Source organism: Bos indicus x Bos taurus, chromosome 7, assembly GCF_003369695.1.
Source record: "Bos indicus x Bos taurus breed Angus x Brahman F1 hybrid chromosome 7, Bos_hybrid_MaternalHap_v2.0, whole genome shotgun sequence".
Lineage (NCBI taxonomy): Eukaryota > Metazoa > Chordata > Mammalia > Artiodactyla > Bovidae > Bos > Bos indicus x Bos taurus.
Window position 1 is genome coordinate 57,196,538 of NC_040082.1, and position 17,532 is coordinate 57,214,069.

Below are 17,532 nucleotides of genomic sequence, written 5' to 3' on the forward strand. Positions count from 1 at the left end.
GGGTTGAGGTTATATTTGTCAAATATTTAGATCTTCCCCTGAGGCTTTTATTCATTCCATCCAGCAGGTGAAGTACAGGAAAAGGATTTTTGTTCCCAATAAATCCTCTTTTAGCTAAAAGGAAAAGCAAGGTTTGCCAGCACAGTCAAGGGTGAGAGATAAAACAAGGAAGCAGTGATTGTGTATTTGAGTCTCATTCATATGGAAAACATGAACTAATTAGCATCTTGGTGCTGTTGCTTCCAGAGATTCTGAATTTGACGTTTCTGTCCAAGTTTGGGTAGCTATGCTATTAATCAGTCCAAAAACAAATGAAGCAGCTTAAAAAGAATCACACAACCAAAAACCACATCCTTCACAAGATAGAAAAACAGAATGATAACTTGGAAACTCTGCAGGGATGGTGCCAGTCTCAGGGTTGGGGGGAGGTTGGCTGTCTGACGGAGATGTTTTAATTTGGGTACGAAGATAGATAACAAAAACATGTTTTCATGGATCTAACAAGGAAAATTCGATGGGGCACATTACCCTGCAGTAACTGGCTTCTTAAAGACCTATCATCAAATAGCAACCCCACAGAAAGAAAATAGAAACCAAAGAGAAAGAGAAGAGAGACAGAATAGATTATTTTCGGTCTCCAGATTCTGTAAGAACATGACTGATTACAATAACCATTCAGAATTGATCTCCCTCCTTTCTCTAGAAGGCATGGAGACCTGCCTTGCTGACAACCAAGATAGTTCTCACTGCTATGGAGAGGGGACTGTAGCAGATACTGGAGAAAGGAAAGAGGAGGGGGTTCAGGAAGCTACTGCCTGGCTGGGGAACGTGGTATAGAAACAAATCATGAGAAGGTCACACGGGACAGCACTGACAGAAACATGTGCAGGGGCCACAGAGGCCCGGGTGGGAGGAAAGGCTCTTCCCAACGGAGATGGAGAAAGCTTACCCGAGGAGGTGCTGTGCAAGAGATGGGCAGGTGTCTACCAGGTGGCAAAGTGGGAAAGGAAAGCAAGACCATGGAGTCTCACCTCGTCCTTGGATCAGGCAGTGGAGAGTCAGCCTGTAACAAGTCACACAGTCAAAGGCAACCCTGAAAAGCCTGCAGGGAGATGGATATACCATCTCTCGGAAGTCTTTGGGAAGGGTTCAGGCAGCTATGTCATGGGAATGTTGTGAGTAAGCAAGCACTCTCGTCACACTCACTGGCAAGGCGCCCCCAGGACAATGTGGGTAACGGCAGAGCCGTGCCACCCTTTCTCCCCTGGGAGCACACACGCATGGAGAAGACAGGCAGGCAGATCGCCCATGCTATTCATCTTTCTCTTTCTGTCTCTCTCTCCAACCCCAAATCTCTCTCTCCTGGGCGAGTAAAGTTGATTTCCTTTAAGTAAACTAGGCCTGTGTCATGCCGCTTTCCTGCCAAATACAGGATATCAGCTTGGTATTACCAAACTCTGCTATTAAGAATGGGACTTCCCTAAGCCTGGGTTTCTACATCCCTAATACAAGGAGAACATAAAAACCTTCTTCATAAAGTTAAGGATTAAAGAACTCACCTGTGCAGACTACATAGGGCTCTGCTTGGTACAGAGTAGGTGGTTAACAGCTGTGCACTGCAATTATTATTAACTCCAATCAGAGAAAAGACAGCATGTGTTCAGACACAGACGTGCAAAGGAGAATGGTATGTTTAAAGGATGGTGTACAGCAAGACTAACAAGAGGTAAGGCTGGTAAGGTAGGCTCTAAGGAATTTGTTAAAGTTCTTTATTGCAGGACTAAGTTCAGTCTCCACCTGTCGGCAAGAAGGAAGCATCAGAGTCTTTACACAGGTAAGTCATAACTCTACATTTAAACTGAGATAGCTCTGGTTATAATACGGAAGAGAAGATGGGAAAACAAGCCAGGAAGCTACTATAAGAGCTTGGCCTTGAGATAATGAGAACCAGAATTGATGGTGGTGGTGGTAGTGCTGATGATCGGCTGTCTTAGTGTGGGTTCCACCAAGGTTGGGAGCAGATCCCAAGAACCACAAGTAAGGGAAGGAAAGTAAAAGAGGAAGGGGAGGAAGGTCAACAACGGCGCATCACTGATCACATCTGCTGTGGAACAGAGGGTGGGGGTGGGGGACTCGGTTTCCCTGGGAGCCTCTCAAGGATTACGGAGAAGACACCTCAGAATTGCCCCAGTAAAGAAAGCGGGCACTTTCCTTCTATGGTTGTGAGCTTCCACTAGAGGTATAATCCCAGCATTTCTGGGCTTCTCTGCCTTCACCTGAGCAAAGTCACATAGCACCCAGGGAAGTTCTCAGGCAGAGATAAAGAGGGAGGCAGGCCTTGAGGTGAGAAGTTGTCAGCTTGAAAGGGGACTGTCCACCAGGACCACATGTGAGCTCAGAAGTGGCTGAAGGGATATGCAGCAAGGCATGATGACAATAGTAGTTACAGCGGATAAACCTATGAGGGCTTACTGTGGGCCAGGCATGGTACTAAGCATCTCATTTAAATGCATTATCACAGTCTTGCCTTGCAACCCCTAGAATGTGATTATGCTATTAGTGTCCCCATTTTATAGATGGGGACATTGAAACACTAAGAGGTTATATGATATGTTCAAAGTCAAACAGCTAGTAAGATATGAGCTAATGCAGTCTGACTCCAAAGCCCACACCTTCAGTCTCCATGGTACACTGCCTAGAGATAATGGCAATGAGCTGGGAAGAGGGGGATTCAAGAATGATTTAGGACAGTGCAGTGCTGTCCAATATGTTAGCCGCTAGCCTTATAAGGAGAAGGGGACAACAGAGGATGAGATGGTTGGATGGCATCACCAACTTGACAGACATGAGTCTGAGCAAGCTTCAGGAGTTGGTGATGGACAGGGAAGCCTGGCATGCTGCAGTCCATGAGTTGCAAAGAGTCAGACATGACTGAGCAACTGAACCAAACTGATATGTGGCTACAGAGCATTGGGAGATGTGACCAGTACAATTGAAGAACTGAACCTTAAATTTAATTTTAATTTAAACAGCCATGCATGGCTAATGGCACTCCACTGAACAATGCAAATTTAAGAGTTGGAACACCTTGCCCTTGAAAAAAGTTAGTATGACTCAGACCTTTACCAACATGACAGTGTTACAATGCATCATGAAATGTGTCACGGGTAGTTACAAACAGTATTTAAAATTCTGAAATTGATTAATTTTGATTTAAACAATATTTTTAAAAATCAAACTAACACAGGTACATAGTTTTAAAAATCATATAACACTACAAGATGTTAACAAAAAACAGTTCTCCCTCTTCCCACTGTACTCCTGGTTCCTGCTTCTCAGAGATAAGCACTTTCATCATAGCTCAGTTGGTAAAGAATCTGCCTGCAATGCAGGAGACCCCGGTTTGATTCCTGGGTTGGGAAGATCATCAGTCTTTCTTTGGAAGGACTGATGCTGAAGCTGAAACTCCAATACTTTGGCCACCTCATGCAAAGAGTTGACTCATTGGAAAAGACCTTGATGCTGGGAGAGGTTGGGGGCAGGAGGAGAAGGGGATGACAGAGGATGAGATGGCTGGATGGCGTCACCGACTTGATGGACAAGAGTTTGGGTGAACTCCGGGAGATGGTGATATCAGGACAGGGAGGTCTGGCGTGCTGCAATTCATGGGGTCGCAAAGAGTCGGACACGACTGAGTGACTGAGTGACTGAGCGACTGAACTGAAATGAACTGACTGACTGACAATTGTAAATACTTCCTCCAGCAGCTTTCTTACAACTTGTTACGCAAGAAGTTACTTTAAAAGTCCTTTGTGTCTGAAAATGTCTTCATTGTAACCTTACACTTGGTTGACAGTCTGGCTGAGTAAGAAAGCCTTAGAAATTATTCTCACTCAGAAACATGAAGGCTGTTCTTTTTTCCCCAAGTGTACAGTGCTTATGGGAAGAGTGTGATGCCATTCTGATTCCTGATCAATTATCACCTCTTTTTGTCTCTGGAAGTTTTCAACATCTTCTTTCAAACACCTCCAGTTTGAAAGGTTATAATAATGTGCCTTGGTGTGGGATCTTTTTTATTCACTGTGCTGAGTTTATGGTGGGCCATTTTAGTCTAGAAATACATGACTTTTTTTTTTCTAAGGAAATGTCTGGTAAAACTTCTTAATTTTCTTCTTCCCATTTACTCAGTTCTTTTTCTCTCTGCACCCCTACCCTCCACTCCAGCCACAAACACACATTCTCTCTTTCCCTCTCTCACAGTTCTATCTCTTTGGAGACTCCTAATTAATACAGTTTGTTAAACATGAAAATAGCAATATGATTGTGTAGAGAAAAGCCTAATTTTTGTAGATGTGTACTGAAGTGTATGCGTCTGTGTGTGCTCACTCACTCAGTCTGATTCTTTGTAACCCCATGGACTATAGCCTACCAGGCCCTCTGTCCATGGGATTATCCAAACAATAATACTGGAGTGGGTTGTGATGTCCTTGGAAGAGGATCTTCCCAACCCAGGGATTGAACCCGTGTCTCCTCCATCTTCTGCACTGGCAGGTGGATTCTTTACCACTGAGCCACCCGGAAAGCCCGCATGCTAAAGCTTTTAGGGGTAAAATGTTAATGATGTAATATATAATTTACTTCACAATGGTTCAGCAAACACAGACAAAGCAAATATGGCAAAATGTTAACTAATAAAAATATGTGATGAGTATACAGGTCCTTATTACACTCTTCTCTATACTTTTCTGTTCCAAACTTCCCAGAATAGAAAGTCAAATCAAATAAGAAAATGAAATATCAGAGAAGTAAGTAGGAATTGGCAGTGCTAGGGATTCATCTGATCCCTCTGGTAATCAAGTAAATGAAGTCTTTAAAGCTTCTATAGAGAAGTGGGTACACAACAGACTCTTGAGTGGGAGGTAGGCAAGAAACTATTATCAAGACTACTGCTCACCAGAAGTTTTGAAGAGCCATATTGTCAGTGAAGAAATGGATCAAGAAAAGTCTACCCACTGGGCTATGGATATGGCTTTCCCTAGCTCTGTATTATGAGACAGAAGAGCTTCCCTCTAAGAATTTATTATCATGAGCCTGTGCTCAAGTAGATTTAGACTCAAATTTTTACTACATGTTTGACCTCTAAGAGCCCCTAGCCATAGAAATTAATAAAACAATGGTCCATAATATTCTCTGGACATCAGGAAAAAACAAACAAAAACCTCTTTGCAGATTCAAACCCTCAAATCAGGATGTAGTATTTTTCCATGTTTAATGCACTCCAGATCATTGGTTCATGATCCAAAAAGTACTTATAAAAAGTTGAATGAGAGAGAGACAATAGACACAACAACTTGTCAGCAGCACTGCTCAACACCCAAGAACTTCAGACGCTGGAAATACTATTAGATATTAATTGTGTATAGAACATAAAATAAATATAGTTAAAATAGTTTTCAAAAGGGACTTATAATGGGAGAAATAAAAAGACTACTATAGACCCTTAGGCAGATTTAATTTAGAAAGGAACCAAATGGGTGGACTATTTCCAGGAATGTAAGAGGACTAAAATGATCATGAAACCCTCTTACAGATAACAATGATAAAAACAATTTTAAAGAAGTTTGTTGTTTTTGTTTTTTTTTAAGAGCAACCATTTCAAGACCTTGGAGAGAGTCTAAAAGAAGGAGGATTTACTCTCCAAAAACTGCCACAGGAAAGGGTAAGAATTGAGAGTTTATGTCTTCCTGGCTGGAGGTAATGCCCAACTCTTACAGCTTTAACTGTAAAAAAAAAAAAAAAAAAAAAAAGGCAGTGGAAAATCACACCCTTACTAGCGAAGGTGCCAGAGATCAAAGTTCAAGGCTGAAAAAGTAGCTAGAAGTCTAGAGGAAAAACACTGGCAGCAAAAAAAATTAAAAAAAAAAAAAAACACCAACAAAAAAACCCCACAGGAGTATACAACTTTGAGTACAAATTCTGCCCAAATCCCAGGCCAGGCACTCAACTATGCATGTGCAGGAGGAAGTACTAAGGCCTGGTGAAAAAGTGGGCAGGAGCCAGAGACAAATCTGCTCCTTAACGACAGCTGTGTGCAGCCCTATCTGTAAGTCTGCTGCCTTTTTTTTAAAACTGAGTAAACTTTCCAACTGTGCACAAGTGTCAGAAAGTCGGAACTTATAGGCTTGAAAGATCTGGAACAGAGCCCCCAAATCAGCCAAACAGCTAGATATTAGGACAATTGGAATCCTGAGAAGAAAATCAAAAAAGAATGACCAACAAATTAAACAGAAACAAGGAAAAAAGTCTCAAAGGATCAGGAAAAAAAGTAGCAGTGGGAAGCTGTAAGAACAGAGATTCTAGTTGCTTCATATCAGAAGGGTGACAAAGTTTGCAGTTGGAGTGCAGGAAAGTTAATTGCCTACCAGAACCAAATACACACACACACTCACACACACACACACACTCAGAAAAATACAACAGAATCTACAGTTGCCATAATGTACTATCTCCAAGTTCCAACTTTCAACCAGTAATGAACATTCAAAGAAATATAAAAGTGTGCTCCATACTCAGGGGAAAGGGCAGCCAATAGAAACAGACTCTGAACAGTTCCAGATATTGGACTTAGGAAACACAGACAAGCAGTAATTATAAATATGTTCAAATAACTAAAGGAAACTAGACTATAACGCTGAATGAACAGCTAGGAACCCTCAACAGAGAAATGGAAACTAAAACAAAACAAATGGAAATCCTAGAGGTGAAAAGTAAAAAACTGAATTTTTAAAGTTCACTATATGAGTTCAACCACATTGGGTGGACAGCAGAACAAAGAACTGGTGAACCTGAAGACAGAGCAATAGAAACGCTCAAAGAGCACAGAGAATAAAGACTGGAGAAAAACTGAGGATAAGCCCTGACACCTAAGAGGACAATGTCCAAATGCTCAATACACATGAAACTGGATTTCCAAAGGACGAGGAGAAAGAAAAGGGGCCAGAAAAACATATATATGAAGAAATAATTGTTGAAAATGTCTCAAAGGGGAGCAAAGAAACTGTTAGGGGTGATGAAAATGCTTTGTTTTTTGATTGTGGTGGTAGTTCCCTGTGTGCATGCATTTATCAGCACCTAACTATGCACTTCAAATGATGTGCTTCACTGTACATTTATTATATCTCAATAAAGTTCAAAAATGTAAATGATAAAATATATTTCTCCCTTCCACTAAAAAAAAAAAAAATCCTTACAGATGGGCTAAATATTATGGACATATCTGAAGAGAGAATCTGGGTAAACAGAAAAATAAATCTGAAAAAATTAACCAGAATGTAACATGGTAAGATCAATAAGAGGTCCAGAGACAAGGAAAACAGGATGGAAACATGGACTGAGGGTATCCGGAGAGATTTTCACTGAGAATTTTCCAGTTTTGATGAAAGATGTGCATCCAAAGATTTAGGATACATATAAAGAAAACTATATCCACATCTAGCTGTGAATATGGAGAATGCCATAGAGAATATCTCAAAAACAGAGGGAGGAAAGAGCCATTACCCATAAAGTGGCTTTTAGACTGGCAGCAGACTTTTCAGCACAGAAGTGGCAGAGAAGAGTAGAATCTGGTCTTCAAAGTGCTAAAAGAAAAAAATACCAACCTGCTCCCTACTGGTACCTCATAACCAGTGGCAGAGTCATTTCTACACAGCACCTTGTGTTATGAGCATTCACTCCCAGTCCATCAAAATATGTCCAGTCTCTTAGGCTATTAAGGGATTTTATTTAAAGTAAACAGTGTTAATGTGTTGAGGGTGTTAATGACTTAATACTGTGGACTGCCAGTGTTGACTTAAGCCATTTTTATTATAAAATTACTTAAATATGCACAAATATATAAAACTAGGTATAAACTCTTATGCTTATAGTTCTTACATGACTACTAAACCAAATTTATAAATAAGTATATGTGTTTAGCATGCGTGCATGCTCAGTTGTGTCCCATTCTTTGCAACCCATAGCCTGTAGCCCGCCAGGTTCCTCTGTCCGTGGAATTTTCCAGGCAAAAACATTGGAGTTGAGCTGCCATTTCCTACTCTAGGGGATCTCCCCGACCCAGGGATCGAATCCACGTCTCTTGAGTCTCCTCAATTGGCAGGTGGATTCTTTACTACTGTGACACCCTGGGAAACCGTATGTGACTTATTTATAAAGAAATTTTAAAAAGAACTGCAATGCCAATAAAATCTGAAACACAGACATAAATGTGACAGACGATATGATTTTCTGAGATAGTGAACTGAAACTGAAAAGTGTTCAATAACAGTTGTGTGTTTTCTCTTTCACAAAATGAGGCTTAGTGTGATGGATCTAGAGTCAGGCTGCCTAGGCCGAATGACATGGGCAAGTGACTTAATCTCTGTAAGCCCCACCACTCCCCTGTAAAATACGGTGAGTATCAACTCAAGAGGGATGTTGTGAGGATTAACTAGAAATGAAGTACTTAGCCTACAAAAACAGCTTTATAAATTATTGGTTTTGTTTTTGTAATTTGTGCTTTTAAATAATAAAACAATTGGATCTTCTGTTCCATTATTTTGAAAGGCTAATCAATTTAATGTGGTACCCTAAAATACAGTATCAAAAACATCCCATACAAGGAAAAGAAATCCTATTGAACTTGGGACTTACAAAGTTGGCTCTCTGCTGCATCTTTGACTGCAATAAAAATAAGGGGCCAACCACACCAAGCTTTAGAGATTGGAATGACTCTGTCAGTAGGAGCCACCTGAGGACTCAATTTGGACACCATGTTTTATCTTTAGTCTACTCTGCAACAGGATGTCAATGGCCTTCCCTTGGTCCCACTGTGAGTAGAAACACCCATGCAAACCTTGGAACCAAAACAAAATGGCCAGGCTGAGTCACAGGGTAATCATTCAGGTGATTCAAAATAGATTTACAGGCCTTTTTAAAGAACCTCCCAGAAATAGAAAGACACACACACACCACCATCACCACTACAGATTTAACAGCTTCCAGTAAATGAAGGGATTTAAGCCAAAGGAGGCCCTCCAGGGGTGAGAATCTTAGACTTGGCGGCAGGCTGCAGCAGAAGGCTGGTAAAAGAGAGAGCTTGTCATCCTTTAGGGACAAAAGAATGTTTCCACATTAAAAACAAAACACATACACACAAACTTACGATAAGAAAAGCTAGATTGAACAATCGCTACAATATTTATCAAGGGAAATTTAACAAGCAAACTAGTAACATAGGAGGAGAAACTTTTCACTACTTCAAAACACACCCATTTTTAAAAAATGACTTTAGCTCCTATCACATACAAATGCAGCTACTTAAAAGTAAATTATACCTATCTCTTAATTAAGCAAAGTCTATTAAGCTCTTGGTCTCAAAGGTACATCCTTGAAGGTAATCAAAATCTATCTATTCCCTATACTTACAGTTCAGACTTGCCCTACTGACAATTATTCTAAATGAGAAAGGAATTTGCTGAGTTATCTGAGCCTAGGTAGGTCCAGACATATTTTACAAATAAAAAGCAGATTCTTCTGAAGGAGAAAATTATTTCTCACTTGGCATTTTCTGCCCCTATCTTTAAGTGCTCGCCTAATGGCATGGCAAACACTGGGGAAATATGGCAAAGACCATGCAAAGTAGATCTCACAAAATATTTAACAAAGACCACTCTGACCCATTTTATTTTCAATGGAGAAATAACTCCAGAAAGAATGAAATGGAGCCAAAGCAAAAACAACACCCAGCTGTCGATGTGATTGGTGGTGGAAGTAAAGTCCGATGCTGTAAAGAGCAATATTGCATAGGAACCTGGAATGTTAGGTTCATGAATCAAGGCAAATTGGAAGTGGTCAAACAGAAGATGGCAAGAGTGAACATCAACATTTTAGGGATCAGTGAACTAAAATGGACTGTAATGGGTGAATTTAACTCAGATGACCAATATATCTACTACTGTGGGCAGGAATCCCTGAGAAGAAATGGAGTAGCCATCATAGTCAACAAAAGAGTCCGAAATGCAGTACTTGGATGCAGTCTCAAAAATGACAGAATGATCTCTGTTAGTTTCCAAGGCAAACCATTCAATATCACAGTAATCCAAGTCTACGCCCCAACCAGTAATGCTGAAGAAGTTGAAGCTGAACAGTTCTTTGAAGACCTACATGACTTTCTAGAACTAACACCCAAAAAGATGTCCTTTTCATGATAGGAGACTGGAACGCAAAAGAAGTCAAGAAATACCTGGAGTAACAGGGAAATTTGGCCTTGGGGTACAGAACGAAGCAGGGCAAAGACTAATAGAGTTTTGCCAAGAGAATACACTAGTCATTGCAAACACCCTCTTCCAACACAAGAGAAGACTCTGGTTATGACCAACCTAGACAGCATATTCAAAAGCAGAGACATTACTTTGTCAACAAAGGTCCGTTTAGTCAAGGCTATGGTTTTTCCAGTGGTCATGTATGGATGTGAGAGTTGGACTGTGAAGAAAGCTGAGCGCCGAAGAATTGATGCTTTTGAACTGTGGTGTTGGAGAAGACTCTTGAGAGTCCCTTGGACTACAAGGAGATCCAACCAGTCAATCCTAAAGGAAATCAGTCCTGATTATTCATTAGAACTGATGCTGAAGCTGAAACTCCAATAACTTTGGCTACCTGATGTGAAGAACTGACTCACTGGAAAAGACCCTGATGCTGGGAAAGATGGAAGGCAGGAGGAGAAGGGGACAACATAGGATGAGATGGTTGGACGGCATCACTGACTCAATGGACATAAGTTTGAGTAAGCTCTGGGAGCTGATGATGGACAGGGAAGCCTGGAGTGCTGCAGTCCATCCAGTCGCAAAGAGTCAAGACACGACTGAGCAACTGAACTGAACTGAACTCTGACCCAAGTAAGACATTACACCATTGCTTGAGAAAGTTGCACACAGAGGCTGGTTCCACTGTCGGGCTCTAGCCTGTTACCTGGAGTCCACTTGTCCTGTACCCAAATTTTGACTGCCTCCTCCTCCCAGGATCCTGAGGAGACCAAAGGATAAAAAATTGCTGGAATTCCTCAAATCCTTTAAGTACAACGAACAATGACTAGATTCAGACCAAACACCTCCCACCCTACCAATTTAAACTAAAAAGTGGGAGTAACTAAAGAATTGAAAGCAAGGACTCAAACAGATACTTGTACACCCAAGTTCACAGCTGTACTATTCACAATAGCCAAAAAGTAGAAGATACCCAAGTGTCCATCAACAGATGAATGGATAAACAAAATGTGGTATATACATACAAGGGAATACTAATCAGCCACAAAAACGAATGAAGTGATGATACAGGCCACAACAGAAATTAATCTTGAAAACATTATACTAAATGAAATAAGCCAGACACAAAAGGACAGTTATTGTATGGTTCCACTTACTTGTGATAGCCAAAACAGGAAACTTTACAGAGACAGAAAGCAGGCAAGAGGTTAGTAGAGGTTGGAGGGAATGGAGAATTATTGCTTAGTGGTTAAAGAGTTTCTGTATGAAGTGATGAAAATGTTTTGGAACAAACAGTAGCGACGGTTGCACAACACTGTGAATGTAACTAATACCATATAACTGTACACTTAAATATGGTTAAAGTGGCAAGTCTTGTGTTATATGTATTTTTTTTACCACACTTTTAAAAAATGAGAGACTCAAATCACTGAAAATAACCCAAATGTCCTTCACAGGTGTTGTATATCCCAAAGCTGCAATAAAAATGGAACAAACTACTTATACACACAACAACTGGGATGAATCCCAAGGGCTGAGTGAAAGAAGCCAGTTTCTGAAGACGACACACTGTAAGTGTCCATTTAATGACATTCTCAGAAAGAAAAATTCGAGGGGTAGAGATCAGACCAGTGGTTGCCAGGAGCTGGGACAAAGGGAAGCGTATGCTTATAAAGAGATGGCACAGAGGTGTTGGGCGGGGGGGGTTCCCTGACTGTGGTGGTAGTCACATGCATCTAAGCACATATTAAAATCCAGAACTACTCTTCACAAATATTTTTTCAAGCTAAGTTTAAAAAAACTGTCGGGTACAAGGAGAAATAGCACTCATTGCTATCCGGTTCTTGTAACCACCGATCACTGCTTCCCTGCTCGTGCCTCCCTGTATTTTCTATGCATTTCTCTATCTCTTAAAATATCCAAAGATCACAGACTGGAAAACACGCTTTGTAAAATTATAATGAAGGGTCCGTGCTGCTATTCCTAGAAGGAATTCTTTTCCCTGCATCACATCCATCCACATGTAATCACCCTGTCTGTCTTTCTAGCCTTGATACCTTTCCTGGATGAAATGTGAATCACTTGGGAAAAGAAATGTGGCTGTGTCCCACTGCTGCCGAAAACAGGGTCTTGGAAATGATCAGATTACACATCTGTCACGACATGATGGGAACGCTCAGAGCGCTTCCTCTGAGGTACGAACTCGACAAATTTGTGTTCTCCCAGTGGAGCTTCCCAGGTTGTTTAACAATGATAGCCTCCACCACCACTCCCCCTAAAAAACGTTTCTGGTTCCATGACTATGAGTACCTGGAAGGAGCCAGTCCCACCAGAGCCCACATCTAAGGCTCCATCTAATAAACACACCAAAAAGCTGTGGGAAACTCTGGATCCAAACCAATGGTCTGCAGGAGAAAAATGGAAAGAGAAAGCTCCCAGCTAGCTCATGTTTCTGTGGCAATTCACGCTGCACTGGCAGCCCTGGCCTTTGGAAGCCTCTGAAAGCCCCTGGGGCATTATTTATGACAGTTAAAGGCACTGGGTGGGAGTCAGGCAGATGGGAAAAAGCAAAGAGGAGCTGGCCTGCTTGATCTCATCATGCTCTTCCTCACCTCTCCTGGCTGGGTAGGGGTGTCACCCAGGGAAAGAATACTTTACAAGCAAGCCATTCATCAGGGTTCCTAATTTAAAAGTTGGAAAGCGTAACACTGGAGCTGGTTTTGCCATCTTCCAACACCTCATTAACCTCGTCACTGTTCTTCTGTTGAGGGCAAGAGCCTCAGGAATTACTACTACAGAGGTTCCATCCTGAACACTTGAGAAGAAAAAGAAACAGTAACACTTTGCCTGAAAAAAAAAAAGAAAACCCGTAAGACCACAAGAGTTGTGCCAGATCACGAATAAAACAGGAAGGACGTGACAAAGAGATCATCTACCTAGACTTTACTAAATTTTAGGAATATTCATCTTTATCCAGAGAGAAATAGAGGAGGAATAATAAATAATAACCAATTTTTCATAGGCCTTTCTTGTAAAGGGACAATGTCACCCCACTTCTCTTTGAAGCAAACAGCTGAGAATAAATAGGGATTTGAATCATACTGTGTACCAAAAAGCTGGATATTCTGTGAATTTTGAACTGAACCCAAGCATTTCTTTTTTTTTTTTTCTTTCAAAGGCAAAACTAAGATTTTAAATATATAAATAAAGCCTCAGAATATAGTTCAAACTGAAACCATGTCCATTTATTTTCTGAACTGGTAAAATGAAATATAAAAACATTCACTCAACCAAATCAGTATTTCTCTGTGTTTGAGTCTGTCTCTGGTATTGTGGATACAGGAGGAAACTACTAGACTCTTTGGGGGCAAAGCATCCAACTCCATCTCATTACTGGTGAGAATTGAGCGGGACTGAGGGAAAAGGTCCCAAGTGTTTACACGAAGCCCAAGGGCAGAATCCAAGACTCTAGGTCTCATCTGAACCTCAGGCGCTCTTTCTTGCCCATAAGAACCAGAAGCCCTTCCTTTCTTGGTCCCCTATAAGAAAAAAGCTACACAGCCCATTTTCTTTCCCAATGAAAATGAGAGATCAAAAAGCCGGGAGATGAATTCTAATACTCACAGGTTTTCTCTGGCCTAGAGCAAGTCACCAAGGCTGTGACACTGCTGTCCACCCTCTTGGATCCCTTCCAAAAGGTTTAATGGATATCTTTATCAATCTGAACAGATCAGAAGGTGGCAGACACACCAAGGCCAGATATTTTATCTTACCTACTTAGGAATTAATGGCGCATGTGGACAGATTGCTAGACAAGCTGGAACACTAATATATCCTGGAAATGTTGACATCCTAGACACAAAACATCGAAAATTGGTGATTTGTAGAATAGACATAGGACATGTGAACGAGCCATGGGCTGTCTCCTCTGAGAGAAAGGACAGTGACACAGGTCTGGCCCACAGCCGTAACCATCTTTCAACATCTCTTTTGGTCCCCTCTTTTCCCTCTTTTGTCAAAAGGGTCTGTTCTTGGCCTCTTCACTCTCCTTGGGTGACTACAGCTGTTCCTACAGCTCTTCCCCTGCTCTACACACCTGCCCACGCTGAGGCGGATGGGTATGGGGAGGTATGTGTGCTTGCGGAGGGGGGTGGGAGGAGCGGGGTGGGAGTTAGGGGGCATGTCCCAGGAGACAGAAATGGTTTCTTTAAAGTTGGAGAGTCTGGTCAAATAATCCACTGCCAACTTCAATAATTTTCTATATTTATGCTCAGTATGATCATTTAGAGGACCCATCTTATTGTTCACAAGTAAGGAAAATTACAAGATTTCTGTGGGATTTGCTTAACTCTTTGAATATCAGAGCTTTTATAGCTTCCTTTAGCAAAGTCATTCTGTACTTTCGTAACACAAAATTATTGAAAGAATAAGAGAAAAATCTTCTAAAAGGAATGAATGTCGAGCAGTCTCTGATTCTTGCCCCCTCTTCAAGAATTTTTCTGAAAAACACTGGGTTTTCTGCTGTGCCTGGCCACTGCCTCTAGTTGAAATGCAACCAAAATAAACTTAGTTTCCATTTATAAGTCTCAGACTAGTTGATGACTTTATCAACAGCATCATACAACAAAAAAGCAAACATAAATGAAGAACATATATATCCTCATAGACAGTTTTAGGGCTTGAAATCTAGACATAGTCTAACCACCAAACTCTTTAACTTTCTTTTAATAAATAAGGAAACTAAGGCCCAACTAGGGCCACAAAACTGTGGTAGTGGGGAACCTGATGAGTTTGAGTACTTTTACCTCTCCATCTTATGTCCTTTTCAATCTCCTAAGATACAACGCTTTAAAACAAAGTCTTGTCTCCCCTCCATTCTGAAGTTTTCTCCTTGTCTCCACTACATGGCCTCTCTGTATCACCTTGGTTCTGTGGCTCATGGGAACTGGTTTACCCAAATATCTTGCTGTATTCAAGGTCAAACTCCAACCACTCCAGCAAACCAATCCTTTTTTCTTGTATGCCTTCCACTCGGACTTGGTTTCCCATCTAAAAAATATGTCTGGTCCACAGTGGAACTGCCGGTAATAGGGACGAACTACCTTGAGTCTCTGTGAATGGCCGTGGTTCAGGTAACTTGTTCCAGCCTATTTATTAGTCTATGGTGAGTCTCCCAAACAACACAGGCAAACAGACTCTCAAAATGTTAGGTACTGGCCTTGCCTGGTGGCACAGCATATAAGAAACCATGGGCCAATGTAGGACACATGGGTTCGATTCCTGGTTGGAGCAACTAAATCCATGTACCACAAGGTACACATACTTTAATTTTTAAAGATGCAATTTTCCAGGCATAATCAAAATGGTTTATTAGAAATTTATAAAATACCCCCCTTTGATTTCACTAAGCAGTGGCAACTTACTAATAAATACCCCTTTTCCCCTTAAAATTCTTTGAATATAATATTTTGCTTAGAAACCTGACATTATAGCAGCATAATACCCACGTAGAAGTAAGATGGACACATGCCTCCTTGGAAATCACTGGAGTCATACCAATTCAAAAGCTCCTTTTGAAACTATTTTATAATAACCTGCTCAAAGGTTTTTAAAAATTTTTTATTTTACATCCAACTTTGTGAAAAAACCGAAGTGGTACCAGGATGTCCCATTGATCACTCTGTCAGGGGTTCACCTGGGGCAGGTTTATATTTTTAGTCTTCACTACAAGAAAAGTCATTTTCAAAAGCTGAGTGGCTAGAAGTTCCTATTCTCTAATTCCAGATGATAGTTTCACTTTTCCTATTTCCTACATTTCTATCCACTTCTTTGTATCTGGGATTATTCCCAAAGACCTCAGACATTTCATTTTTTCTAAGGACTCTTGCATTAGATTATTCATTATAAGCGAATTAGCTATAGAACTTTCAGGTCTTTAATTTTGCTTTCTCCCTCCTTCTAGCTGCCCTAATTGCAACTGTCAACCATGGTTTGTTGAAAAGACAAGCTGCCTCTTGCTTTTTTTGTTTTGCTCTGTCTGCCACACTACAGGGCTTGCAGGATCTTTTTTCCCCAATGAGGGATCGAACCCAGGGTGCAGGCAGTGAAAACACCAAGTCCTAACAACTGGACTGGCATGGAATTCCCAACAAACTGCCTTTTGGAACACTGCTCTTAGGACATCTTTAAAGAAAACAGTCTTAGCAATTGGAGGATGTAAAGCCACTTGGAGGACAAAGGAGATGCCAAGCCAGCAGCCCTCATCAACTACAAGACATATGAGTAAGGCCATCTTGGATCTTACAGCCTAGATGCAAATAGTCAAGCAAGCACATGAGTAAACTAACATGAATCCAGCAGAGGAACGATCCAAGCAGTTCACGGGGTGGTGAGAAAGAATAATTCATTATTATATTAAGCCCTATGTGTGTGTGTGGCGGGAGGCGGTGGGGGTGGGGTGGGGTGGGGCGGGTGTGTGGGCAGCGGGCTTTGTCCAGCAAAGGCTACCCGAAATATTAGTCAAATATTGAAATCTCTTCATGCTTGAGAGCTGGAATAAGACCAAGAAACCTGATTTTGACATTTTATCAGAGGGCTTTCTCAGAATAATAATAACAATAAGGTGGCAAATACAAAAAATGGGGGATGGGCTAAGGTTTAAAAAGAATAAAACTGTCCTTATCTAGAGATGGCATGATTAAACATTTGAATACTATAGAAGAATCTACTAGGTTTAATAAGCAAATCTGATAAGGTCACTGCTTTATGGTTGATATAAAAACCCTTTTTTTCTATATATAGTTCAGTTCAGTAGCTCAGTCCTGTCCGACTTTTTGCGACCCCACGAATAGCAGCACTCCTGGCCTCCCTGTTCATCACCAACTCCTGGAGTCCACCCAAACCCATGTCCACTGAGTCGGTGATGCCATCCAACCATCTCATCCTCTGTCATCCCCTTCTCCTCCTGCCCTCAATCTTTCTCAGCATCAGGGTCTTTTCAAATGAGTCATTTCTTCGCATCAGGCGGCCAAAGTATTAGAGTTTCAGCTTCAACATCAGTCCTTCCAATGAACACCCAGGACTGATCTCCTTTAGGATGGACTGGATGAATCTCCTTGCAGTCCAACGGACTCTCAAGAGTCTTCTCCAACACCACAGCTCAAAAGCATCAATTCTTCGGAGCTCAGCCTTCTTTATAGTCCAACTCTCACATCCATACATGACTACTGGGAAA

The 17,532-nt window shown here is 41.2% G+C and overlaps 1 protein-coding gene across 9 annotated transcripts in view; it reads right to left on the reverse strand.

Moving 5' to 3' along the window:
- The window catches only part of LOC113895217, a 453,671-nt gene that overhangs the window by 157,061 nt on the left and 279,078 nt on the right, over nt 1-17,532 (reverse strand). For 8 of the 9 annotated variants that reach the window (XM_027546109.1, XM_027546115.1, XM_027546112.1 and 5 more), the window contains exon 6: nt 950-1,063. The exons of the other annotated variant lie outside the window; for it this stretch is intronic. In XM_027546109.1, the coding sequence (XP_027401910.1) occupies nt 950-1,063 (114 nt within the window). The remainder of the gene's footprint in view (nt 1-949; nt 1,064-17,532) is intronic. 9 annotated transcript variants of the gene reach the window in all.